The 27,996-nt window shown below is 38.5% G+C and overlaps 2 protein-coding genes and 1 long non-coding RNA gene across 3 annotated transcripts in view; 2 read left to right on the top strand and 1 right to left on the bottom strand.

Annotated features, from left to right (window-relative positions):
* The window catches only part of LOC134791999 (dynactin subunit 4), a 252,550-nt gene that overhangs the window by 86,960 nt on the left and 137,594 nt on the right, over positions 1-27,996 (bottom strand). The gene's annotated exons all lie outside the window — the stretch shown is intronic.
* Positions 1-27,996, top strand: part of LOC134792043 (uncharacterized) — a 314,893-nt gene that overhangs the window by 275,873 nt on the left and 11,024 nt on the right. The gene's annotated exons all lie outside the window — the stretch shown is intronic.
* On the top strand, positions 781-26,622 carry LOC134792280 (uncharacterized). Its single transcript, XM_063763548.1, has 12 exons — positions 781-1,258; positions 1,612-1,909; positions 2,360-2,459; positions 3,062-3,169; positions 3,642-3,749; positions 4,270-4,329; positions 9,336-9,679; positions 12,467-12,563; positions 12,929-13,036; positions 15,764-15,871; positions 16,413-16,472; positions 26,367-26,622. The coding sequence occupies exons 1-12, from the start codon at positions 781-783 to the stop codon at positions 26,406-26,408; spliced, it is 1,911 nt and encodes a 636-aa protein (XP_063619618.1). The 3' UTR covers positions 26,409-26,622.

Here is a 27,996-nt window from a genome sequence, read left to right as displayed (position 1 = left end):
AGTGTGACGTGTGACTTATAATATTTAAAACTTTCGCGTTTTGAACACATATTAACTCACATTTATAGATGGGTCTAACGCGAAATTTATTGCTGGGACATCAGTTAGCCGCGACCACGACCAGTGAAACCTGTGACGAAACGTCGGTAAATAAAGGTAATTGAATAAATTTCGCGTTAGACCCGTCTATAAATGTTTTAATACAGTGGGACTTGTATAATAGGCAGGAATTAATCAATGCAAGTGTTTTAAATCTTATGATTAACATGTGTATATGCTGTATATTATGAAAGGATAAACCACCACAAAATCTGATATCCTCTGGTTTGTATTTTTTTTTCCTCTAGCAGTCAAATTAGTACAGAATCAACAGTGTGTACATATTTAGAAAATATAAATTAATTTGTTTCGTTTTAAAATTGAATTTATTTTTTCTTTACCTATTGAAAGAAAAATAAATTCACGTGTCAAATTTTCCACGCCTTTCATTATGCCATCAATATCCACCTCCATTATAATCCCTATTACCTCCGTATTTACGGCAGTGATTGTTAAAAAGCATAATTGCCTACCGAATATAGACCATGATTTGTAGAATCGAATAGTGCTCACTTATTTTGGATGGCATTTGTATATAAAGCCTACCACTTTTATTGTAATCATGTATTGAATGTCGTCTGTATAGTGTGCCTTATGAATAAAATAAAAAATAAAATAAAAATCATTAGCACTAACGTTTTTATGGCAGCAAAGATCCAACGTATACAATATACGGAAACCATGAGACCCCCAAAGAATCGAACATTTAACCTGCTCCACACAATCTGTAAAATCATATATCTCAGCTGTGCTACCAATTTCTGGTTTGAAGACATGAAATATCCTGCAAAGTTTATGAGAATCTACAAAGCGATATCTTGTGTCTTAGAAGTTGCTGCAGCTGCGTTCATAATTTCTGAATGGGGCTCTTTTTTCACGCAACCGAATTTAACGGAAAAGCAGAGTACAGATAGATTCTTATTCGCGGTTCCACATGCAGTCATGTATGCTGTTTATATCAGTTTGGTTTATTACAAGAAGCAAGTCAGAGAACTGGTGAAGACTCTGGCTGTGACTCTGGGAGGAATGTGTAATGATGAGATGATCGAGAAGATGATGGTTAGAGCAACGTGTCGATATCTCGTGGCGCTGGGTTTTCTGTGCGGTTCCACGTTGCTTTCTTATGGGGTTGTAAATGGATTTCAGGCTCTTACAACAAGTAAGTAGATTGTGTTGGATGCCTGTTACTGTTGTTTGAGTCAGTAAAACATTTAAATTCAGGTCCCTATTATGAGAAATAATTAAGGAACCCTCTCTGTTATATTACTACATATAAGTCAACCATTCCTACCTAAGGTCATCGGAAACAATAAAGTTTTGTAAATCCTATAAACCTTAGAGTAGAGGCCCAGGGATGATTAGAGGGGTACGGGTCGCCCACCAGAAAAGTATTAGTGAATGACACGCTGGCACAACTGGTTCTATGTGGCTTTGGAGGAGGCATAATATACGTATGTCCAGAAACGGGCAAATTAAATAATGCAATAGATAGATGATCTTTAAATTTTCCAGATGCAACCTTTACCACCACTATCACGTTATGGCCAGATGTTGAAGACCTAACTCCAATAGCTGGTGCAACCCGCATAATTTTCTATGTCTTCTGGTGGATCTTCGTGATCCGAGTTGTCGCCATCTACTTCGTTATCCTCACCAGCACCGTCGTGATCGCACACCATTTTAAAAAACTGTGTAAATACTTTGAAGACCTGAACGGCATTTTCGAGGGTAGCGGCAGTCAGGAAGAGAAAGAGAAGAGATATGAAGACGCTTTTAAATTTGGGATTCAAATGCATTCTCTCACGTTATGGTGAGATAGCAAAAGTTTCTGACATGATTTAATTTACTGTTGACTGTACTTTTTTTTACACAGGCGTCAACTATATAGGTACTCATCAAATTCAATGCAATTTTATGACTCCATCAAATTTGTACGCCAGTATTGGAGATTGAAAGTGCCCAATGCCCATTCCTACAGGCACCTATTCTGGTTTTAGACTGTAGAAGCTCTAAAGCCATCAGAAGACAGCTGACGAGCGGCGTAGCGCTCAGCGAGCAGGGGCCTTACCATGATGTCCTTATTGCGATTCTGTTTAGGACCTAAACTGAATTGACAAGGGACGGAATTATGCGACTTATATAGCTCCGTCCTTTAGCAATTCAGTTTCGGTCCTAAACAGGATCGCAATAAGTACATCATGGTCAGGCCTCAGGTCTAGCCTTCTTAGCTAACCAGTCTAACCACTGATGTTGTGTGTAGGTGCATTCGACAGCTTCAGCTGGCGGGCGGCGTGGCGTTCACCGGGCAAGTTATGTTGAACGTCGGAGTGCTTGTGCTGCTGATGATTCAGATGATGATGGTTAGTATTTTCTTAGCAGAAAATGTCTCATGCATTGAATTTTGGAAACAATAAAATATAGGTATGCGGTTTGTATCACAGAACAGCGCATCCAGACGTGGCGTTTTTACAGGAAGTTTATGGGCGGCAGGATTCTGCATTTTGAACCACTCGTTGCTCAGCGTGCAACTTTATAGCAAACACTTACCTACCGTACCGTAAAACCACCTCACTATAATCCAGTAACTACAAGACAATAACTAATAATACAAACGACTTTCTACTTAAGAGCCTTATAAAATAAAATAACTAAAACTAAACCTAACTAGAAAATAAAAATCCTTAAAACCTCTACCTTCTAAGCCTAGGCCCCTCGGCAAGGTGCCCATCACTCAGGCAATAACTATGTAATATTTGGTTTTTTATCAGTTTTGAATTTTTTATGAATTTATAACGGTCTTTTGTCTTAGAAGTGCGTCATTTTAAATATAAGTCATACCGAAATAAGATATTCTAGTTATGGACCACATTGTTGGAAGATTTCCGACTACCATTAGGTACCTATAGTTGGGTCACTGGGTGGTTTTACGCGGTACTTACATAAATTTATTTTTTCTCTTAAGTTCACAGAGCGAACCCTAATGGCTTTGATGCCCATAGTCTCCTTTTCCTCGGCGGTTCTGTGCGGCACTGCAGTATTTGTGTGGAACGCTGGAGACGTCACTACCGAGGTGAGACATCGCGAGATAGAATACGATCCGAATCCCTGCACGAAACGATATAGATAATAGGCTATTTTCCTACTAGTCAAATCAGCTTCTTTTTTAGAACTGTCAAAACGATTTGCTAATATGGAATTTATATGAAAACTAATATAGTGACGTAACGGTCAACTCAACTACTTTTTCTATTTCAATCCGATTTATTAAATATAAATTGTGGTTAAAAATAACTGCATATTATGTTTTTCTACTAATTATCTGGTGCTTTATTTCGTGCACGGTGACAAATCATTTATTTAAAGTAGAGGAAACATCCCTATACCCAGACGCGATCTATCACCATCTTTAAAATTCCCTCAATACAGCTCTTGTAGGCTATAGGTACCTACTTTAATTTCATTTTAATATTCTTTTATGTATATTATCAGTTCTTTTGTCTTATTATTTGTTCCTGATGTTTAGACTAAGTTTGCTATTACAGGCATCTCGTCTGCCAACCGCCATGTTTCACTCCGGCTGGCACAACTGCACGAGACTGTCTTCAGTGCGGATGCGGAAAGTAGTCACCATCGCGATCGCACAAGCTCAGGTACCTACTTATTAATTCCTAATTTAACTTTACTTCAACACTTTCGTGGTGCGCGTGCCGTGGCCGTTGCTGTAAACAGTGGAAACCATCGCGAGCGCTTAATTCTGGCCGAAGGCCGCCGCGGTTCCGTGGGAATTTGCTGAATTCTACACCAGTAGAGGGGACGCAGCAAAAAAACCGTTGTATCACCAAAATGATAATAGTGAATAAATATTGTACAATTACAAACAAACAAACCAACTTATGACTGGGTTACAACAGGCTAGGTAAATGATTTTTAGTTTCTAATAATGTCATTAATTTAATGAGGAGTATTTTTTCAAAAGGGCTTATTTCTCTATGAAAACCATTCAAAAATATGCCCTTTTGAAAAGACACTCCTCAAATGTAGGTACAATTAATATTATGTCCATTTACAAATACGAGAGTTCTTGCCCTAAAGACGCTCTTCCCAGCAATAAATGTTATGTGCCGGTCTTAACCACACACCTTAAACTGTATATAAATATTTTTTTTACAGAAACGAGTTTCGATAAAAGGCCTCGGATTCATCAGGCTGTCATATGAATCTTATGTAAAGGTAAGTATGTATGTACTAGTACCTACTTTTGGCGCAATGTCACTGAGTCACCTCCATTCGCAGCATAGAGTAATTAGAGTAGGTAATTTAATATAAGTAAAGAAATACAGTTTTCTTACCAAAACGCGCGTTATTTCGTAGTCGACATCTAACGTCAAGTAGTGGAACTATGAGCACCCCTACTTGACACCAGATGTCACAAGCCACTGACGAAAAATGTACTACTAAAACAATTCACAACTATTATTATAAGCAGAAGGGGTTGAAAATAGACTTCCAGTTAATCCGGTTATTATTATATATATTAGCTGAAAATTGTTGAGCATTAGAAATAGAATTAGGGAATTAGAGTTTTCGTTCGCCGAGACATCTATTGTCAACTAGCAGTACGTACTGATAAATTCCGCTACAATGACGCTAGATGTCGACTACGAAATAATGCGCGTTTTGGTAAGAAAACTGATGTATACAGTTACCACTCTTTCTTTACAATATAATTACTCTATGATTCGCAGGGAGTTGTTTACTGGCAGCCCGATCAGGGCTCGGAACCGGTTTTTTTGAAAAACCCGAAATAGCCTAATATTTTTAATTCTTTTATGCTCTTTTACGTAGGACTGAATCATGTATTTAGGTAACAACTTCGTATTATTAGATTGTCCCATTAAAAATTAAATAATAAAACCAAAGAACGAAAAAGGACGTAATAATACCGGTATTTTTTGTATGAAAAAAAAAACCGGTTCCGAGCCCGATTCAGATTTAACAACTTGTTACGGTTTTAAACGGGTTTTGATACGACCTTGACGATCGTCTTAGTGATTAGCGCGCATCTTGCGATTTCCACTTCATTTTGTAACGTACATATGTGTAACTGCATCGCAGGGCTAACCCTTGACCTGTATTGTTACAGGTGCCTTTTTATTTAACCTTTTGAACGCCAAACGGGGCATCAATTTGCCGTGCCACTGACGCCACGGGGGTAAAATTTAGTTTTGTGAATAAATAATGCCAACCTAAAAGTGGGGGGTGTTTTTCCGTAGATTTTCATCATAAAACGATCGACGTCAAATGCCGTCTTTGGTGTCGTTGACACGATTTTGCGTTGATGTCAATTGCCGTCTGTGGCGTTCAAAAGGTCAAATAAATAAATACCCATCTTCGTCCTGGATCCTGCCTTTAATTTCCACCATCCCAAGTGAGGCTCCACCATCTGCCCCCTCACACATTTCGCATGCACCAATCAGCGTGATCGATCAAGGTCGTATCGAAATAACATTATTGCAGCACATAATAACCCAAACGCAAAATATTTCTAATTTGCAAAAAAGTCCTTACCATAGATGGCCGTATGGCAAAACGTCCCGGCTACAAAATGCCCCATTCGCAAAACTTTTAAATTAAAATTTCGTTTCATTTTCAGAATGCCCCTTTACCAAAAGATCATTTGTGCAAAATCTCTTTATACTTATGCCTCCGATTTTTGTTCGATATTAGTTAGTTTTTTAAGAAATATAGCGCACTGGGTAGTTGGGTTTAGTCGCAAAGGTAAAAGTTGCTAAAGATGGTATTCCAATTTCCACCCATGTTAGTCCAATGTCTAATGTAATTTCTTAGTCCAATGTCTATTGTCCAAATAATTATGCGTCTCACTCTCTCATTAAGCAAAATGTGAGACGCAATAGGTACGCAATAGGTGCACTTAGGGTGGAATACCAGCCCAGGGACATTTTGCGAAAGGAGAATAAATCTAACCGATGTCTTATACCTACTTATTTGTCGTCTGTTTCAGATTGTCAAGTTATCTTACTCTCTATTCTCCGTGATATACTGAAGGACAGCATGCTTATATTAGGTACTTATCCAAATGCAACTTAAAAAAACATTTGAAGAACTTGAAGAAGTTAAAACTCATTGACAAATTCAATTTGTTAATAAATACAGCGACACCGCAGCTTGCAGATCACTTGCAGATGCTTGTAGCCATGGTATAATAATATACTCCGCCTGGTACTCCATTCCCGTCTTTTCTAGGTCACCTAACTGACACGGGCCTACGTCATCATGCGACAGCGCTATATGATAATATGCGATAGCGCTATATATAGCGGCCATGTTGTTGTGACGTAGGCCCGTGTCACTCTGGGAATGGAAGACCATGTTTTATTAGACTATGCTTGTAGCTGCAGTGTTGTCACAAGCGCGCATTAAGTAGGTAGCAATAATATTAATTGCCAGATAAGTAGGTAGCAATAATGACTGTAACTTCCCTTTTTTATAATAAATAAATAAAAAAAAAGTTTTGCTTTTTTATTTATTCGTATGCCGTATTTACTAGAGATGCACCGGATATTCGGTTACTATCCGGTATCGATTCGGCCATTATTTTAATATCCGGCCGGATACCGGATAAGGTCCTACCATCCGGCCGGATACCGGATAGTAACATAGCTTGATTTCGGAGTAAATAATTTGGTTTTAAGAAACAGTCACGGTCATAATCGTACTCGTTTATTATTTAAAAACAATTTAAACATTCAACTGACTTGCACGGGGACTCATTTCGAACCTAGGTTTTCACTAGGAAACAGGTCAAACCTGCACAATGCGCATCTGAAAAAAGTTCCGCCGGCCGAATATTCGGCGGCCGCTTACCGAAGATTCGGCCGATGGTCAGGCCGAATATCCGGTATCCGGCCAAACAACTATCCGTTGTATCTCTAGTATTTACAAAAACATTCTCAGACAATACCTATGTAAGTAGTTAGTTTTGTTGTAATTAATGTATGTAATGTTGTAATTGTTGAATTTGAATAATGCTCCTTGGATGTGAAGATTGTTATCATAAGTGGAAAATAGTCATCCACCCTGTAATAACTAGTACATACCTACCTACCTCATAAAATGAATATGCAACTCAATTACGAAGGTGAGTTAGGTGAGGCAAGGTGTAAGATTTTTCACCTATTAAACGTCTTTGCTTCATTGATTTGAATTATTAAATACGGTCGGCACTTAATTACCTTCTTTTATACTCCATGATTTGCAAAATCATTTTATTGGCACTAAGACTTTCATAGCCGCAACATGACGACCATGAAGAATAATCGCACGTATGGCCTTTTCCATACCATCTGCAAGATCGCATTTTTGGGCGGCGGTAACAACTTTTGGTTAGAGGACATGGATTGTCCTCCATTATTGATGAAAATCTACAAGGCAATAAATCCAGTCCTCGAAGTCATAGCAATTTTGTTTATTATGTCCCATTTCGGTGCTTTTTGGACGCAGCCGAATTTAACTGAAAAGCAGAGCACCGATCGAATGTTATTGACGTGTGTTAATGGCCTTTCGTATACGGTTTATGTCAACATTTTATATTATAAGCGAGAGATGAGAGAGTTGGTCAGGGAGTTGGTGACATTTGCTGCGAGGTTGAAGGAGGTTTCTAATGATGGAATCATCGAGAATATGATGCATAAAACAGCGTTTCGGTATATGATTGCGCTTTTTTTAGTGGTCAGCTCTGCGGTGGTTTCTTATGGGTTTCAGAGTGGGATTCCGGCGCTTACAACAAGTGAGTACTTACTTATTCTTTGGATCCAACGTGAAACGGGAAATGATACCTAAACACGACTTTGACGCATAAATGTGACCTTATCTATGAAAAGGGACCTTATTGTCGATGGCGCTTCCGCCATTATTAACGATGCTCTGATATAAATACCACGCCGTGCGACGCAGTGCGTCGTAAGCGCCATAGACAATAAGGTCCCTTTTCATAGATAATGCCACAAATAAATATGACAACATTGTTTTAGTCCATTAGGAAAATTAATATCTTTTAATTTACCGTTATGTTTCGATATTCGAGGCAGCTCCCTTTCACCATATATGAGCGTGTCTTTTATTTTTTGCCTTTTTGATATATGTGATCTTTTTTGTTATTTCTATATAGTAAGGATCGCGAGCCCTTTTCATCCTTATAGGAGAGAAAACGTGTCCTAAAATTTCCATACATTTTTCACACTTTCCTTTTTGTTACCGCCGTACAAAGTATATGGGGAAATGTTGACACAATAGGAAAAAACTCTGGGACATTTTTTATCCCGTTAGGATCGAAAAAGCTCGTGTTTCTGAGTAGAAATAACACAAAAGTGGCAAAAAAGATCACAATAAGTATAGGTATAAAAATGGCAAAAAATAAAAGAAACACTCATATTATAATGCATTTGTTTCGTGGTTGCGTTTGGCAATATATCTTAGGTCTAGCAATTTTACCTCGTTTTTCTTTAAAAGGATTAAGAAAAAAACATCAAACATCAACATTTATTCAGCGAATAGGCCACATAGCCACTTTTACACGTCAACATGGAATTTCCATACAAGCAAAAAAAAAACACGTCGAAAATTATAAAACACATCTAAGGGGCTATTCATAAATTACGTCATTTCAAATTAGGGGGGGGGGGGGGTCTGGACATCGGATGACGGTAGCATGAAGTAGGAGGAAATGGGGTCATTTGATGCATGATTTTTGGATGATTATAGGGGGGGGGGGTCCAAAATCGTCAAAAATCGATGACGTAATTTATGGACAGCCCCTAAGTGCAAAACATATCAATTCAAACTAATAGTTATTTTATTTACAAGGGGGCAAAGTTGTTGTTTAACCGCTCGTGCTAATATTGATACCCGAGCAAGCGAAATATTCGAAAAATGGAATCTTGAGCGTTGCGAGGGTTAAACAAAATTTGCCCCCGAGTGAAACACAACATTTTTCACCTCACCAACCCGAAGCAAATATTAAATGTAAAATATCAAACAAAATCAAACCAAATAAAATCCATATTGAATGTTATTAAATATTGATCATCCAAAATCATCAAACATAAGAAAACAACTCAAAATTTGCATTTGATTTCTTCGCCTCACATGTGAATAAAATGCAACTTTGCTATCAGTTTTTGAAGTGCAAAGTATAAGCCTTTTCGAACTTGTTGTAGGTAGGTACTTCTATGCAAATGGATCCTTTGACCATAACGTTTTCAGACGCGACTTTCACCGTCATGATCCCTGTATGGCCAGACGTTGAAGACCGAAGAATTATCGCCGCAGCTGCTCGCATAGTCCACTATATTGTCTGGTTGATTTTCATGGTCCGGGTCCTCGTCCTCTACATGTTAATTATCACCAGCACCATTGCTATCGCGCACCAGTTCAAGCATCTGTGCAAATATTTTGAAGACCTGAACGATATCTTTGAAGGCAGTGGCAGTCAGGAGGAAAAGGAGAGGAAATATGAAAATGCTTTTAAAGTTGGGGTTAAAATGCATTCTATCACGCTATGGTGAGTAAAGAATATCTATATCCACACATTTATGTACCTATATGTATGGAGAGTGTACGAGCCCCCTCTCATCTCCGCCTCGGTGGAAAAGCAGCCTATACAGGGTGTCCCATAAGTGACAAGTCACAGTGACACTGGAGGTAGACCAAGCCAAGAGGACCCAAACCAACTTAACATGACCCCAGTAAAAGTGGCACGGTTTTCGAGTTATTGCCAAATTAAGGTTTTTCACGAATTTTGACCGTTTTTAAGATTGTTAGTGCCAGTGCGCACTCTGAAAGGTCTCGAAGTTAGTTTTTTTATGTGTATGGCATCATGAATAGTTAATTAAGATAACAGAATAGGTATTTTATCGATAAACAATGTAAAATGCAAAAAAATACTGGTTTAATCTTGAATTAAATTCACAGCGAAACATTAATTTCGACTTTGACCATGGTCGGTGTGTGAGGTCGGTGATAATATGCTAAGTGCTGCTGTGACGTAAATATTAGAGATGCAACGGATCCAAGATTCACTATAGTCACACTAAGTCGATAGGTTAGGTTCGTCAGGTAGCTTCAGGGCAAACCGCCCTGAAATAGGGGGAAAAAGCGACTGGGACATACACCTGCAATCAAATTAACTACTTACTGTAAAAATAAACCACTGGTTAAAAAGCAGAATGGGGGAAAACCGAATGGAACAAAAAATATTGGGAAACAACAATTTTGTGTAGCTATAGCTAATCTAAACACTCAATTCTGGTGCAGTTTGAAACCGATCGTCACCTTAAGATCGTTTTCACATTGTCCGATCCGATATTCTAAGGAAGTAAAATGTAAGAATTATATGTGACGTTCCACGGGAAAAGGTACCTTATGAGGGTTTCTAGTTTCGGAGATATTAAATGTTTTGTAAAGAGGTGAAAAAATGCTCAATTTTGTTTTATTGTGTGATCTGAAACCTTAATGCGTAACGTTTGTTTACCTGTTTTTATTTTTGTTATAAGTTAGTTATAAGCCTAGTAATGTCGTCTCAGAGTTTAGTAGAAAAGGTACCTTATGGAAAAAAGATTGAAAATTCCCAAAAAAACTAGTCAATACGGGAAAAGAAGTTTGGTAGAGAACTGTATTAGCATTCTGCAAAACTAATTTGATAATTTCAGTTCTGGTTGGGGCGCCTCGCAAATATTATAACCGTGCATAGACCGACATCACAAATCCAAATAAACTGCTATTATACCAAAGTTACTCTCGTCAAGTCTTTCTTAACTAGAATAATCTTCATTTGGTTTGGTCGCATGCAGTAAATCAGCCATTGGTTTGCTGAAAAATGCCAATACCCGACGCATTACCTTATGGAATATCTGAGGTCATTGAACCTCAATGCCGCTTATCTTCAATAGCAACCGAAATATATTATTGATAAGAAATAGACGATTTATACCATCTTAACCCCAAAATATTATTAGTTTATCCTAACTGTTCCATCATCATCATGCCTCATCATGTAACTTGACCACAAGGTACCTTTTCATTACATACAAATTATTGGTCTTTTTTAAGATTATTATGACGAAGAACTAATTAAATTGGGGGCAGTTTAATGTAAATTAATATTTTCTATTCATAAAAGATAAACTATAATATGATTGATATTTTGTAGTGATGTATTATTAGATTTATTTCCATAAGGTACCTTTTCGTAAATGTATGGAGCAAATACTGTTATTGTTATGTAAGTTTAAAGTGGCATAAGGGGTTAAATATAGTATTTAGTTGGGGTTTTAGGATTTATTTCATTTGAATGACAGAATTTCTTTCATATGTGCTCAGAAAAATTGATTGTGTGTCACATTAAAAGTAAAAATATTCAATTTTGTGATTTTATATGAAAAAGTCAGAAAATACATTTTCACCTCTAAATCGGTATTGTTTTTTGCTTAAACTGTCTGTCAGTGTCGTTTTCTAATAGATAAAATTTAAATCTTGAGAGCTCATTGCAATCAATCGTGAAAATGAAATAAAACTTTATTTTCAAGAGATTGGTTAGTATACACATAAATCAGTCGATATCAAAAGTTTCTATTTGCATTACAGAACAAGTCGCAATATTTTTTTAATCTCAGATATATAAGGCATTATTATTTCTAGTCAACTATGTAACTTACTTCAGGAACATAGTTTTTTAGGCGGCTAAACTTAAAACTTCTCTATCGTAAAGTTGCTCATTTCACAACATTATTTTCAAAAAATCATATCTCTGTAACTACGCAACCTAGAAGGTTGATCTTTTGTGTTATCGATAGCTTATTTATTGTAGATTACTGGGGTATGCATAACTCCATACCCGCCATAAGGTACCTTTGACCGTGGGACGTCACATATGTTTCTCTATAGGTATTTATTTATACATACATTTAAAAAATATTCATTACTAAAAAACGATAGACAACACAAAAAAGGCAGACATAATAATATGATAATGCCAATGGCGAGTCCCTCCTGCAGCTGTTTTTGTCATAGGCGGCTTCCGACATCCGATATCGGAAAGGCGCGCTTCCGATAAATTCGGCCATGTCGGAACCCCCCGTCAGCTGTCGGACCGACAATTGTTTGTGTGTGTATGTGTAGGCAAAATGTTTATTATAGTGTGCGTGACCGCTAAAGATGGCGCCCGGGCGCGCCCCCGCGGCTTGACTACGGGGATGTAGGATCCTACATCCGATATCGGATCGGTCAATGTGAAAACGCTCTTAAATGTGTTAAGTCCGAATCGCTCTCCAGATATGGAAATGTCCTGTAGGTGCACGAGGCAGATACAGCTAACAGGCGGCGTGGCATTCAGCGGTCAGGTCATCATAAACGTCTGCACACTCGGCCTGCTCATGCTTCAGACGATGGTTGGTATCATCGCACACACTGTACATCGGTGCACCGTGCGGAAAAAAAATTGGATGTTTCATACATTTTGCTGGTCTGATGTTGAAATTTCCTATGGGAGAGTAAAATTTTTTTCCGCGTTTTCGGGATTGGTCCCATAGTAAAAGTTGCTCAGTATGACCTAAACATTAATTGGTCTCTTTCTTTGCCTTTCGTTCTGATACATGCTGTATTATGTTAAACAAACGGCTTATGTTGTAAACAAACTATTATTTATTATGTTGGGCAGTTTTATAACTTTCAACTTTTAGGTATGTCTACAGGAAATATGTGAACAGTTTTGTGTTTCACCCACGTACTCGTACTTTTTATTTCTGTTTTCTAGTCCACGGAGCGGACGCTTGCCGCCATGATGCCGATCATCTTCATGGCGATGGCAATCCTGATCGGCACTGGACTATTCTTATGGAACGCTGGAGACGTCACCATTGAGGTGAAATTCGACAAGATATCTTAAAAGAGGGCATTAAAACAGACAGAACTATAGTCATAGCTTCTAGTAGTAGTAGTAGCTTCTGAGGCCTGATTTGGAGATTATACCTAGAGATAAAGTCTAAAACACAGACAATAAGACACTTTAAACTCTCGCGTTTTGTACACATATTTAATTACACAAACGGGTCTACGGGTCGGGTAATTATATCGCGGTAGACCCGTTTGTGTAATTAAATATGACAGACAGTAAGGTCGTGAAAATATCTATGTTTTTGGAACATTGGCTTACAAAGATGTTTGTGAAGTCGGCCACACCATCAATATGGTCTGATTATGGAAGCTGGTTTAGGCACAGAATAAATAATAGTATACTACAGAAGACTCACTCTCTATCAAAACGCGTCTGTTACGATCAGGACAGGTATGGCCGCCAGGTGGCGACAGCGCCACGCGCGGCTTATGGCTAGTCACCAAAATTGGTGTGGAACGGATGTACTTTTAGCTACCTAATGTAGCAAGGCGAAGAAATCGCGGAGTGAGCCACGCCTGGTTTAGGCGGATAAGAACAGTGGCGCAGCTAGGCGTGGGCGAAGTGGGCCGTCGCCCACGGCCTCGCGCCCCAAGGGAGGCCTCGCGCGAGGCCCTTTCGGGCACAGTGAAAGAAAAAGGCCTCACAGATGTGATTTCGCCCACGACTAGATTAGCTCACGCTACGCCACTGGATAAGAACACTGTTTTTGTACTATCGCCCACACTGTTAACTGTACATCGGTGGACCTTATGCCTTTTTAACCGACTTCAATTTCATAGAAGGAGGAGGTTCTGTATTCGGTTGTGGCTATTTTTTTTTTTTTTTTTTTTTCTATGTACGTTCACCGATTACTCCGACATCCGTAGTCCGAATTGAGTAATTCTTTTTTTGTTTGAAAGGAGCTACCTCCGAGTTGGTCCCATTTTAATTTGGTTCTGTTCTGATGATGGGATCCATGAGGAATTGAGGGAACTCCTCAATTTTTAACGGCACATGCATGGTGTTTTGGGCGTTTTCTTAAGCAACTCGAGGATTTTCTCCCGAAAACCACCAATTTGATGAAGTAGACCTGATGATGATGATTATTTTGATGATAATGATGATGATTTCTTTAAATGTAAGTATGTTCAGCGATTACTCCGGCACCTGTGATCCGATTTGAGTAATTCTTTTTTTGTTGGGAAGAAGTTACCTCCAAGGTGTTTCTGTATTATTTTTGGTTCTGGTCTGATGATGGAATCCATGAGGAATTGAGGGAACTCCTCAATTTTTAAAGGCACGTGTTAAGTGATTTCGGGGTTTTCTAAAGTAACCCGAGCATTTGCTTCAGGGATTAAGGGGTCTGGGAATGGCGGTTGAAGGGTTGCTGGTTCAGGATCGAGGGGTTCCTGGATCAGGGGTTGATGTGCTGTGAGGTTGAGTGATCGGGGGGCTGAGGGATTGGGTCAGTGGCGGGGCGGGCGGATGGATTTAGTTGACAGGAATTATAATTTCCTAGACGGACTCGAGAAAATTTCTGGTTCAGGGTCGAGGGGTTCCTGGATCAGGGGTTGATGCGCTGTGAGGTTGAGTGATCGGGGCGTTGAGGGATTGGGTCAGTGGCGGGGCGGAGGATGGATTTAGTGTAGTAGTGACAGGAATTATAATTTCCCAGACGGACTCGAGAAAATTCCTGATTACATATTTATTAAAGAAATAGGTACACGAATTTAGTGTTAAACATGATCTTGTTTTTCATTCATGCGTCGCGCTCTTAACAATGCGTTAAAACTAAAAATGGAAAAATAAAAACTTTTTACAAAAAAAAGCAAACCGACTTCAAAAAGGATGAAATAAAATATTATCCTTTTTGAAGTCTATGCGTTACCAACTGATATGTTTGAAGTCGGTGCCAAGCCAAGTAGTAACAATACCAGTCAAAAATAATCAGCTTTATGGCTATAAATCCCATTAGAACTGTACTAATAACTATTACAAATGTGTAAGTAATTCTGTCTGCCTCTTTGTCGCCTTTTCATGGCTAAACAACTGAACCGCTTTAGGTGAAATTTGGCAAGAAGGTAAATTTCTTGAATTGTTTTATATTTTGAAATGTAGTCCTCTGGATAAGGGACGGGAAATTACTCAGTCCCAATCTCACACTTGCGTGCTATAGACTGTTCGAGCATTAGTAAGAAATGCTCTTTAAAAAATACGACGGAAAAAAAATGCATTGGATTTCCACTAATGTGCCGACAAACATGGTACAGACAATCGACGTCAAAGATATGTTTACACTTTTGCACCTTACACCTTTATTATAAGGCGAAAAGTGTAAACATATTTTTAACGTCGACAGTCGACCTACAGAAAGTATGTTCATTGTCGTCGTGTAAGGCAATCCAACGTAGGTACATCCTTATCGAATCGCACCAAAATCATGGTATGCTTCAAAATTTGGCTTGGCACCGACTTCAAACATATCAGTTGGTAACGCATAGACTTCAAAAAGGATAATATATTATTTCATCCTTTTTGAAGTCGGTTTGCTTTTTTTTGTAAAAAGTTTTTATATAATAAGGTCCACTGGTGTACAGTTGGGAGTGTTGCTGTATGTACAGTATAGAGTTATTATAACCATTATAGTCTATTAGGAAGTAGGTAATAAAAATTAAGTCATTAACAAAAATCTTATTGTATGTACATTATTAACAGGCGACTCTCCTGCCAGCAGCCATGTTCCACTCGGGCTGGTACAACTGCACCAGACACTCCTCGGTGCGTGTGCGCAAGCTGGTCACCATCTCCATCGCGCAAGCGCAAGTTCTTATAAACATTTATTTATATTTTCATATCACTCACTACCACTTTCAATTATCCTTTAACTGAACACAAACATTTTTTGTTCAACTCACAACTCACATTTAAACGCCTGCTCGGGTCTGTAGGTGTTTTAGGGTGGTATTCCACCTATCCAATATCTTTGTCCAATATGTATTGCGTCTCACATTTTGCTTTAATGAGAAAGTTCCATTCGTTTTTCGTCAAGTTCTTAAATTAGTCCTATTCTGATTTCGCCACTCATTCTACATTGAAAGCCACCGACGATTGTGACGAATGTAGAATGAGTGACGAAAGCAGAATAGGACTAATTTAAGAACTTGACGAAAAACGAATGGGACGACCCAAGACGATACCGACGCACTGACATTGATGGACAAGGAAATTGGACAATGAATTACCACCATTACCAATTAAGACGACAAAATGTTTATAATTATGTTAGATCTTGCCATTTGATTATTTTTAAAGACTATTTAGATTTACACCTTATGGTAATCTAGAAATGTTTTTTTTTTTTCAGAAACCAGTACTGATAAAAGGGCTCGGATTCATTGAACTATCATATGAATCTTACGTTACGGTAAATATCAAAAAGAAATCAGTTTTTAGGGTTTCGTAGTCACCTATACTGCAAAACGTAATTCAAGACCAAAAAAAGTAGGACAATGTTGCCATTGCAATAATTTGTTTGTAAAATAGTAAATTTCTTTTGATAAATAATCACGCTAAGATAATTTATTCATTAGTAATTTTACTCCTACTATTTAAAAAAGTACTTTTATTTACTTATTTGTACGTAAATACAAGACGCGCTAGTAAAAAAGTGGCAACATTTCTTACTTTTTTTGGTCTTGAATTACGTTTTGCAGTTTATAGAAACCCTTATACTCGTAGTTTCGCCATGTCCGTTGTACGAGGCTTTGCTCCGTGATCGTTAGTGCTAGAAAAAGCAGCTGCATTTTGGCATGGATAGGTAGTATAAATCATACGTATTGCGACGAACGGTAAAATGGGTCCAAAAAGATGAAAAAAAAATCATGAAACAAAAGCTTGGTTAATAATTGTTTCAATGAAAGCTATAGCGAGCATCTTCGATCCAGTAGTTTTTGAGTTACCTATTGCAATAATTCTTCTTTTCTTAGTAAAAATACGTCCAAAGCGCTGCAAAGGTACTCCCTTATGCTTGTAATGTATTCAGTATTCAGTAATTTATTGCCTGTTGTAGTGTGCACCATATATGACACGCACACTCTCTCACATGTACCCTATATATACCCTAGCATAAGTATCGTATATCAGAATAAACCTATACTCCTGAGATAGTGTTTGTCCTTACGTCCCACCTCACATGGCGATCCTGCCAGTGCGGCCTTGCGCTGCACTGGCGGCGCTTCGCGCCAGCCGGTACTTTAATAAATTAAATGGAGAATTCAGTGCCTTATGAACAGTGACGAAACTTTTATGCACGGGACAATAACTAGTGAATAAACAATGCAACAATTGAACAGTGGAAGTTTGTTGTGAATATCGACGACTTTAAAAGTGAAAAATAAAATGTGTTGGTCAATTATTAAAAGGAACTCTTCATGGACTTACTAAGTAATATTAATATACTACGTTTCAACACCAACGATTAAAACGTAAAAGGAAATCTTACTGAAACAACAAGAGAAACTAGGATCGTGTTGCTGCCGGGAGCTGTTGGTGTCCTTGGACGAGGGTACCCAATGTACCCGTTGGATCAACGTTGGATGGGAACTGAGGACGTCGTCATCAACAGGCAACAGGGACACGATGGTGAAATTATATAGACCTTTTAGACAATATTTCGTAAAATCATATTTTTTTGTAGGAGTAGTAATTTAGATTAAAATGTTTCCTGTATTAATATTTGTGCCTTGAATAGATATACACACCTATATGTAATTTCAAGTAAATTTTCGGTTTGATTTATAAGTCTTAAATCATTAGTTAATCCAGCGCTGGATACGGAAGTAAATCAGTAAACAGGTATATTGAATAAAATATGAATCGATTATTTGTGTATTTTAAGATTGTAACAATATATGTAGTATGTAAGATGTGAAGCCGCTTGATGACGTAACACTAATATGGTTAAAAGGTTAGTATATAATTCTTTTTTATTTCTCAATGTAATTTTTTCGATTAAATCAAGTCACATATTTTTCATATTTTGTTGATCAGTATTCTTTCAAATTTATTTTAATCCAATTTCATTCAGTGTAACATAAGGTTTTGTTTTAAAATTATTCCCAATACATTGCACAAGTCCAGTATTCCCAAATACTTAGAAATAATTTCATCATAACTTGCAAATAAGGTAGGTATACATCGGTCACGATGTCACCACGATTGGTATGCGCCGTCTGTAATTACAGCTCAAATTTCACATAAACATTTGTATCACTGTGCACTTAATAAGATCATTTAAATTATAAGTACAACAATAGTCCATGATAATTAAAACTACATATCCCACTTTTAACCATATACTAGATTTTATGACTTAGGTATAGGTAATTAAAGACTTTTAGTTAGTATTTAAGATGTTTTTTTTTATTTGATTAAGCTCTTTATTATGTACCGGACTTGACAATTTTATTAACACGGATCTGACATATTAAACAAATGAGATATGACTATATAGGTAAATATAATTATGGCTATGAATTTTTAAAATTTAAAATGGTATGTACTGCAAGCAACGTAATTGTATTGAGTTAGTTGGAATTTAGTACGTTTAGGTAAAGATTTAATGTTGGATTTTAAGGGTTGAATTTTAAGGTTCGTAAAAATGTTTGTAACTGTGTGTCTATTGTTGTGTAAGTTATAGAAATGCGGAGTCAGATTAGTGATGTTTTTAATTAAGGATTATTTTGATTTTAAGACAATTCATTTTTATGTAATTTAATGTGTATTGGAGTTGATATATAATATGGACTTGACGGATTTAGGATCAAAGTGAAATTAAATGATGACAATATTGATAAATGAGGATAAGAGGATGGTAAAAAAAAAATATGTATAAAAAAAACATAGGATTGTGATCGTTTATATTGAAAAGTTTTATTAGTTGGTAGAGGTATGCTCAGGGTTGTTTTAAAGTTGGATTTTATGGCTTGTGGTTTTAAAATGTGTTAGGGACTGTACATTTATGTAAAGAATTATAATGGAATAGTTTTGAGAGGTATAGTTTGATATGTGTAGAGGGAATTGGTTGCATAATTGGATCGTGTTTTATTTAAGCAGTGCTTGGGAAGGCTGATATATATAAGTTTTTCAAAGAACAATTAGCCTGATCAACTAAGAGTTGTTGAAATTCTTACATGTTGAAGCTTTCATGGGGTTGCGTTATATGGTTGGATTTTGGATGTTTTGTGTATGAGAGGGAAATATGAAGCAAAATAGATATAAATTGAACATGCCTATCGCATCTTCGGTGGCCCGAGAGGCGGCCTTGAGCGATACGGTATAGCAAGGGTACGCCAGGATACAAGGCAGGCACGGAATCCTTGGCGTCTGACCATGATTCGGTCGAGTATCAATCGTGGAGACTCCTTGGACACACGGAATGATATTGTGTATGAAAGTGTTAAAAGAACTGCCTGAATGAGTATATAAATAAATAGTATGTGTGCGCGCGTAATAATAATAAAATTTCCTTGTATCCTGAGCAAATAAATAAATAAATGTTTATTAAGGTCGGCCGGCCACAAAAGTAAATGCGTTGTGTACCCTTGCCGCAAGTGATGCACACAGGATGCACACTTTTAGTTAAAATAATATAATAAATAAAGTGAAATTTAACAATAATGACGTCTTAAAAGCGGAATAATTAAGAAACTACTTGCAAGTATGTAACAATAACTATGGATTTGAGAATATGATGTAATTGATGTATTAAAATATGATAAATACGGAATGTAATAAATAACAACTAGGTACCTATTAGGATTGACTTAATTATAATTATACACGTGTGTCTTAAATAGACAAGAATATTTTTTTACAATAGTGGTAAATGTTTGTATTTTTAATTTTTCTTATAACTGCGTAATGTATCTACTTTGTAATTTTGTTTCGTCATCAAAGCGTGCTGCAATTGTGTTTATACTTTGATTATTAATTTGTCAATTATGTTATTATTCTGCTTTGTTTTACGACTAAGGTATTTTTTTTTGTTATTTTTTTTTTCTTTGTTCAACCAATCTAAAAATTTAAATGAAAAAAGGTTACCTACAATAAATATTGATTGTTCTTAGATTTTATATCTTGTTTTTTGCGTTTTTTTTTCATAGATTGTAAAACAGTGTAACTATTTACTCTTTTCATACTATTACTAGATATATGAAAAAAATATTATTTTGTAAACTTATAATCTTTTTTTTTCTTTTGGAAGGGAGGTGTAGTGTGCACCATATATGACACGCACACTCTCTCACATGTACCCTATATATACCCTAGCATAAGTATCGTATATCAGAATAAACCTATACTCCTGAGATAGTGTTTGTCCTTACGTCCCACCTCACACTGTATTCAGTAATTAATGTACCTACCTACATGATACTTACTAATAGCCCCCGTTTGGCCTTTTTGACAGATTAGTAACTACGAAACCCTACACTGAGCATGGCCCGATATGCTCTTGGCCGATTAAATACTTTAGTTTAATTCTGCACCCGTACATTTCTTATTAACAGTGATCGTTAATTTTCCCGCAATATTGGTGCAGCATTGTTGGTTAAAAGCATCTATATGCCCTACTCTAAAGTCTATTTTTTATTCGGTAGACTAAAATGACATTTCATACTATGAAATGTTATTTTATGTTCATACTAGGAAATTACATTTTAGTCTACCGAATAAAAAAATAGACTTGTGGCGCACCGCAATGCTGGCTGCCCACAAACCGTCTACGTCAACGAGACAACGAGTCAATGTCATTCACAACTCAATTTTCCTTCGTACGATACGGAAGCTAAAATCTTATTTGCAAATCAATTGTAAATTAATCATTGTAAATATTCTCTCATTATATGTAAATATTCATCCTATCTATCTCCGCGTATTATTTCATAGAAATAGTGCTCTAGACAAGAACACTAAATTGGTGACCCGCGACTTTCAAAATTTTCAAAATGACCGACGAATTCGAAGATTCCGTTTGTGAGAAAATAGAGCCCGAGCGATCAGGCGCCGCGGTTGATCGTCTGACCATGAGATTACCACCATTTTGGGCAGAAGATGCGGAAGTTTGGTTCGCCCAGGTCGAGGCGCAGTTCGCCGTTTGGGGCGTAAAAGCGGATTCAACGAAATATTTCCAGGTTATCAGAGAGCTAGATCCCAAAACGGCTCGAGAAGTACGGGATATCATAACGAAGCCCCCAGAAACAGATAAATACGAAAAGTTGAAAAAACAATTGATCGACCGACTGTCAACGTCGCAAGAAAACAAAAGTCGTCAGTTGCTGCAATTTGAAGAACTTGGAGACAGGAAACCAAGCCAATTCCTTCGTCACCTTCGAGGATTAGCTGGCGATAGTGTCACTGACGATTTTCTCCGAAGTTTGTGGTCCACTCGCTTACCTACTCAAGTGCAAGCGATCATCGCGTCTCAGAAGACGGCTTCTTTAGACGACATCGCGATCCTTGCAGACCAAATCATCGACGTGACACCTTGTTCTTTTAAGCAGGTTGCAAGCATGACTTCGTTCGAAGACATGTTTAGGAAGATGGAGCAATCTATAACGGCGCGCATCCAGAGCGAAATGACGCAACAAATTGCTCAGCTAAACACCGGTAACAGCAGCGGTCAGCGACGTTCGCGTTTTAACAGCAGCAGGTCGCGCAGTCGTAGCAGATCGAAGTCACACGGTCGGTATCGAGCGGTCAAATCAGGTATGTGCTGGTATCATAGTCACTTTAGTACCAACGCACGGAATTGCATTCCGCCGTGCAACTTTAAAGCGGAAAACTAGCAAGACAGTCTACCGTGGCGGCTGCTGACTGTCCCCCTACTACAACCTGCCGCCTATTTATCACGGACAGAGTAACTAAAATTCAATACCTCATTGATACCGGATCTGACCTTTGCGTTCTGCCACGAAATTTTATGCCTAATTGCAAGTCGCGTGACAACTACTCGCTTACTGCCGCTAATGGTTCGCTCATACATACATACGGCATAATCAAGCAAAAACTAGATATAGGATTACGCAGAGACTTTATTTGGAACTTTGTCGTAGCAAACGTAAACAAACCTATACTTGGCGCTGATTTTCTTGCACATTATGGTATTCTTATCGATTGCAGAAATAGAAGACTACTTATTGACAGTTTAACAACTTTGTCGACTACGGGACAGCTTAAGCAGTGCAACCAACCCAGCGTTAAGGCAATTTCGGGTGACAGTGAGTACCACCGCTTGCTAGCTTGCTGGGATACTCCAGCTTAACGAAACCATCTGGACTGCCGCGAGAGGTAAAGCATTCCACTGTTCACTACATCCGAACTACTCCAGGTCCTCCTACCTTCTGTAGACCACGCCGCTTAGCTCCAGATCGCCTGAAGATTGCTAAGGAGCAGTTTGAAGAGATGCTTCGCGACGGTGTAGCACAACCGTCTGATTCACCGTGGGCATCAGCGCTACATATGGTGCCAAAGAAAGGCAATGGTTGGCGGCCGTGCGGGGATTACCGCGCGCTAAACGCACGCACTATCCCTGACAGATACCCTGTCCGCCACATAGAGGACTACGCACATCGACTCGCTGGTAGTAAAATATTTTCAAAAATAGATTTAGTTAAAGCTTACAACCAAATTCCCGTATACAAAGATGATATCTGCAAAACTTCAATTACGACTCCATTTGGATTGTTTTCCTTCCCATTCATGCCATTTGGACTCCGAAACGCTGCCCAAACCTTTCAACGGTTCCTGGATGAGGTGCTCAGAGATCTGGACTTCGTGTACTCCTATATCGATGACGTGCTCATCTATTCTAAAGATGCTGAGCAGCACTTAGAACATCTACGGCAAGTTTTCGATAGGTTCCATGAGTACGGTATGCTCATCAATGAATCCAAATGTTCTTTTGGTCAGAAAGAAGTCACATTCTTAGGATTTACTGTCTCTGAAGAAGGCACGCGTCCCATCGACGAGAAGGTAAAGGTTATGCAGGAATTTCCTCCCCCAAAGACCGTCGGTGGCTTACGCAGATTTCTCGGCATGCTGAACTTTTATAGAAGATTCGTTCCTCACGCTGCCGAACACCAAGCCCCTCTTCACGACATGCTAACTGGACCTAAACTGAAAAGTTCGTCTCCACTAACTTGGACAGATCAACAGTTAGAGGCATTTCAGAACTGTAAGTCTAGTCTTGCGAACTCTACATTACTGGCTCATCCCATTATGGACGCAAAACTCGCTCTAGTTACTGATGCTTCAAGGACGGCCTTGGCCGGCGTTTTACAACAGCTGGTGCAAGGACAGTGGCAACCACTTGCTTTCTTCTCAAAGAAGATGACACGGCAACAGACGCAATACAGCGCGTATGATCGGGAGTTGCTCGCTATATATGAAAGTGTCAAACATTTCCGCTACATGGTTGAAGGCAGACATTTCGTCATTTATACAGATCATAAACCTATCACCTTCGCCTTTCAGCAAAAAGACAGGAAATGTTCCCCGAGACAATTCAATTACCTTGATTTCATTTCGCAGTTCACAAGCGACATCAGACACATTTCCGGGAAAGACAACATCACCGCTGACACGCTCTCCCGTATCGAGACCATTGCCGTGCCACCAGACTTCGAAGCCATCGCGCAAGCTCAGCAGGAAGACCCAGAACTACAAGAACTTCTTGCCAATCGATCTTCGTCACTGAAGCTTGAGAAAGTACCCGTACCAGGTACCAATGTTTATTTATATTGTGACACGTCTCAAGCAAAGCCACGTCCGTTTATCGTCAAGCAGCATCGCCAGAAGATATTTAACACCATCCATGGCATGAGTCATCCAGGTACGAGATCCACAATCAAACTTGTTACTCAGAGATTCGTGTGGCCATCTGTACGCAAAGATTGCGGTACCTGGGTACGTGCATGCGAATCGTGTCAACGTGCTAAAGTGCAACGTCATACCTCCTCTCCTCTTGGAAATTTCAAATTACCAGAAGAAAGGTTTAGTCATGTTCACATTGATCTGGTCGGCCCATTGCCACCTTCATCAGGATTCCGTTACCTTTTCACAGCCATTGACAGGTACACACGGTGGCCGGAGGCAAAGCCACTGTCTGATATCACGGCTGAAACGGTAGCCCATGCATTCTACGATACTTGGATATCGCGTTTTGGTTGTCCTCAAACCGTAACTACTGACCAAGGACGTCAATTTACCTCACGTATGTTTAAGGTCTTGGCAGAGCTTTGTGGTGCACAGCTGCGTCACACGACGGCTTACCATCCTCAAGCCAATTCGATGGTAGAGCGTCTTCACCGCTCCCTGAAAGCCGCCATCATGGCCCACAACAGCACGAGGTGGACTGAGGTGTTGCCGATCGTCCTACTCGGCATAAGAAGTGCGTGGAAGGAAGACATCAAATGCTCAGCTGCAGAAATGGTGTATGGTGAGCCTTTACGCATCCCGGGTGAGTTCTTTCATTCTCATACCTCAAACACCCTGCAGCCTGATGATTTTGTCACTCAGTTGAAACGCCAGATGTCACACCTCAGACCTGTCCCCGCATCAAGGCACGGAAACAAGTCAGTCTTTGTTCACAAGGACCTAAGTTCATGCAGCCATGTTTTCCTTAGACAGGATGCACTGCGTGGATCACTAGAACCGCCATACACAGGCCCATATCGCGTTCTAAAGAGAACGGACAAGACCGTCACACTGGACTTACTACGAGGACCAGTGACAGTCTCCATTGACCGCGTCAAACCAGCTTACATGCAGAGCGACACAGCTTCACCTACAGGCATAAGTGCTAGGCCTGCTCAAGCTGTTGTCCCGGTGAGAACCACTCGGTCTGGCCGGAAAGTAACCTTTCCTTCTCATTTACAGGCAGGACTCTGATTCTCCCAGGGGGGTCCTGTGGCGCACCGCAATGCTGGCTGCCCACAAACCGTCTACGTCAACGAGACAACGAGTCAATGTCATTCACAACTCAATTTTCCTTCGTACGATACGGAAGCTAAAATCTTATTTGCAAATCAATTGTAAATTAATCATTGTAAATATTCTCTCTCATTATATGTATTTCATAGAAATAGTGCTCTAGACAAGAACACTAAAGACTTAAGGTGGAATAGATAATAGGGTTAATAACAGTAATATTAACCTTAACCAATCCTCTCACTAGAAAACAATTGAAGAAAATCCTTTATTTTTACGTTTTTACTATGCTGCATCAACATTGCTGGAAAATTAACGATCAGTGCTTATTAAGGTAAGGTGGGGTAAACTATCACCAGGGTAAGACTATCATTTGTATGGAATCCTCATACTGTTTGTCTTGCCCCGAGCAAAATAAACTACCTATGTTAGTCTTACCCCACCTAACCTTAATTACTTAAGCCGACCACTGACTAGAGTCAGTCCATGAAAAGTCGGCAGCGGATTTGATAGCCCACGAAGTGCACGTGTTATTTGAAACGTCAAACTTCTATGAAATTATGACGTATAAATGACACTTGCACTGCGTGGGCTATCAAATCCGCTACAGACTTCTTGGTCCGACTTCTAACAGGCCGCCGGACGATATCGGCCTGTCAGTTAGAACAAAAATTTTACAGTTCCGAACAACTGACCGGCCGATATCGTCTGGCGGACTGTTAGTCAGTGGTCGGCTTTACATAGGTAATCGTTGATTTTTACAATCTTTTATTTAACTTGCAATGTAGGTACCTATGTATGTAAATAATATATGTAACTATGTTTGTACGATTGTACGGGTCAAATCTTGCAAGCTAAAGACTTGACCCACTTTCCGACTTCCAATGAAGCTGAAAATTTGCATACTTACATATGTAAGTCGGATGACAATGCAATATTATGGTACCATCGAGCTGATCTGATGATGGAGACAGGAGGAGGTGGCCATAAGAACTCTGTGATAAAACAACGCAATCTAATTGTGTTTGTGATTTTTAGAATGGTCTCGACGAGTACCTATTAGTTGACTGTGCAAAGAAAAGTACAGTCAACGATAAAAGCTTGTAGTTACCAAAATGGAATTTTTGCCAAAAACTTATTAGTGTTCCGTGCAAAACTTTGTTCACGGAACACTTATGGGATCACTTTGGTCTTGCAAATCAGTTAAATGAGTTTTTGTCAGAGACCGTTTGACGTAGATACCTAAAATTTGGAACAGTTATAGCAATTACCACCACTAATATTGTAAATAAGTCAAAACTGCTTATATCTTCTTTTTATTTTGTTTCAGATTGTTAAGTCATCGTACTCTCTGTTTTCAGTAATATACTAGAAATTACCTAATACTTTAGAAATACAATCGTTCAATTACAGCTGCATTTGTTCAACTTTTAGAGCCAGTGATTTGCATAACTTTAACACTCACCTAACTGCAACTTGAAACAATCTACAACAAACAATTAATTTATTTCATGTTTATTTACTAGCTATAAAGTAGCATTATGAGTAGCGAAACTAATAAAATGAGTAGATACTAATAAAAACCGTTTTTTTTAAACACCGTTTTTTTTCAAAAGGATAAAATTTAATTTAGGAAAATACTCACCTGCTATACCTACAAAGCAATAATAAAATTTAATAAATAATTTGTTAACCGAGGAATGAAAGGCACTCATTTCGGTCGATGTATTAGTTGACAATGTATGGAAAACGTTAATTTATTTATCCACCCTTCTACATTGTTTATGATCTAATAGTTTATAAGGGCTGTCTGTACTCTGTAATATCTATGGTTCCTCTATTTATAACGCACCTACACTCGTCTCTTAGAGCATTTACCTGCCTGCACCTGGAGACGTCATGGCTGTCATTTTCTGTACAAAACAGTCTGCCGATTTTTGCGGGGGAGGGGACGTCAAATGTATTGCTATTACTACATGATTTGTACGTAACGTACAAATAGCCATGTCAGTCCATACAAAAGTTTGCATAATTGTGCAAGGTTTTCGGCAGAGGGGTAAGCTCTTAACCCTTAAATGTCATAAACATAGTATTTAATTAGGTTAAAAAATAATACCATAAATACCTAAAACATTCTTTAAAATAAAAATAGAAAATAAATAATGTACAATATTAGTTATAATTAGTTAATAAATAAAATAAGTTACTTTCATATGTATAACATTTCCTATAATATAAGTAATAACAAGACTGTTTAGTTATGGAGGAGCGGGGCACCCTGATACAGGTTCACTCACCTAAAAGGAAGTCCCATCCCAACCACTGATGGCAATTTGTAGAAGCTTAATAAGGAAATAAATAATTTTTCATTTTCATTCATTCATTCATTTTCAAATGCATAGTGTTGCCAAATGTCTACAAAGCATTAGACAGCTCACAGATTTAAAAAAAAAAGGCTTACGTACTTGAACGCACCTTTATACCAAACGTCAAGTAGTAGGGTGATGATTTAAGGGTTAAATTTACGCAATATTTATAATTTATAAAAATTACATTCGTTTTAAGACGAAAAGTCGGAAAGCTTGGAAAAATTCAGAAGTTGATAATTCCCTAATAGCATTTTCTTGTAGGGATTTGGTTGGGCCTTTGTTTACGTATTAGTTGGGCAACCGTTATATTTGGCCGTACGATTTGCTGGAGGGCCCTCGACAAAGGCCCTCCCGAAGATTCCCAACAGAGGGCCATAAGAGTAATTTTTTCGTTGGGCCTATTTAAATAAATCATACAATTATTCAACGGTGGTGGTTTTGGTTGGGCCGTGGTTGGGCCTATACACATTTGTTTGATGGTTGGTTAATTGTTACATTTGGCCGTACGATTTGCTGGAGGGCCCTCGACAAAGGCCCTCCCGAAGATTCCCAACAGAGGGCCATTAGAGTAATTTTTTCGTTGGGCCTATT

The sequence above is a fragment of the Cydia splendana genome, chromosome 7 (assembly GCF_910591565.1).
Source record: "Cydia splendana chromosome 7, ilCydSple1.2, whole genome shotgun sequence".
Taxonomy (NCBI): domain Eukaryota; kingdom Metazoa; phylum Arthropoda; class Insecta; order Lepidoptera; family Tortricidae; genus Cydia; species Cydia splendana.
Note: the sequence above shows the minus strand (reverse complement) of the source record. Positions and strands in the feature narration are given on the sequence as shown.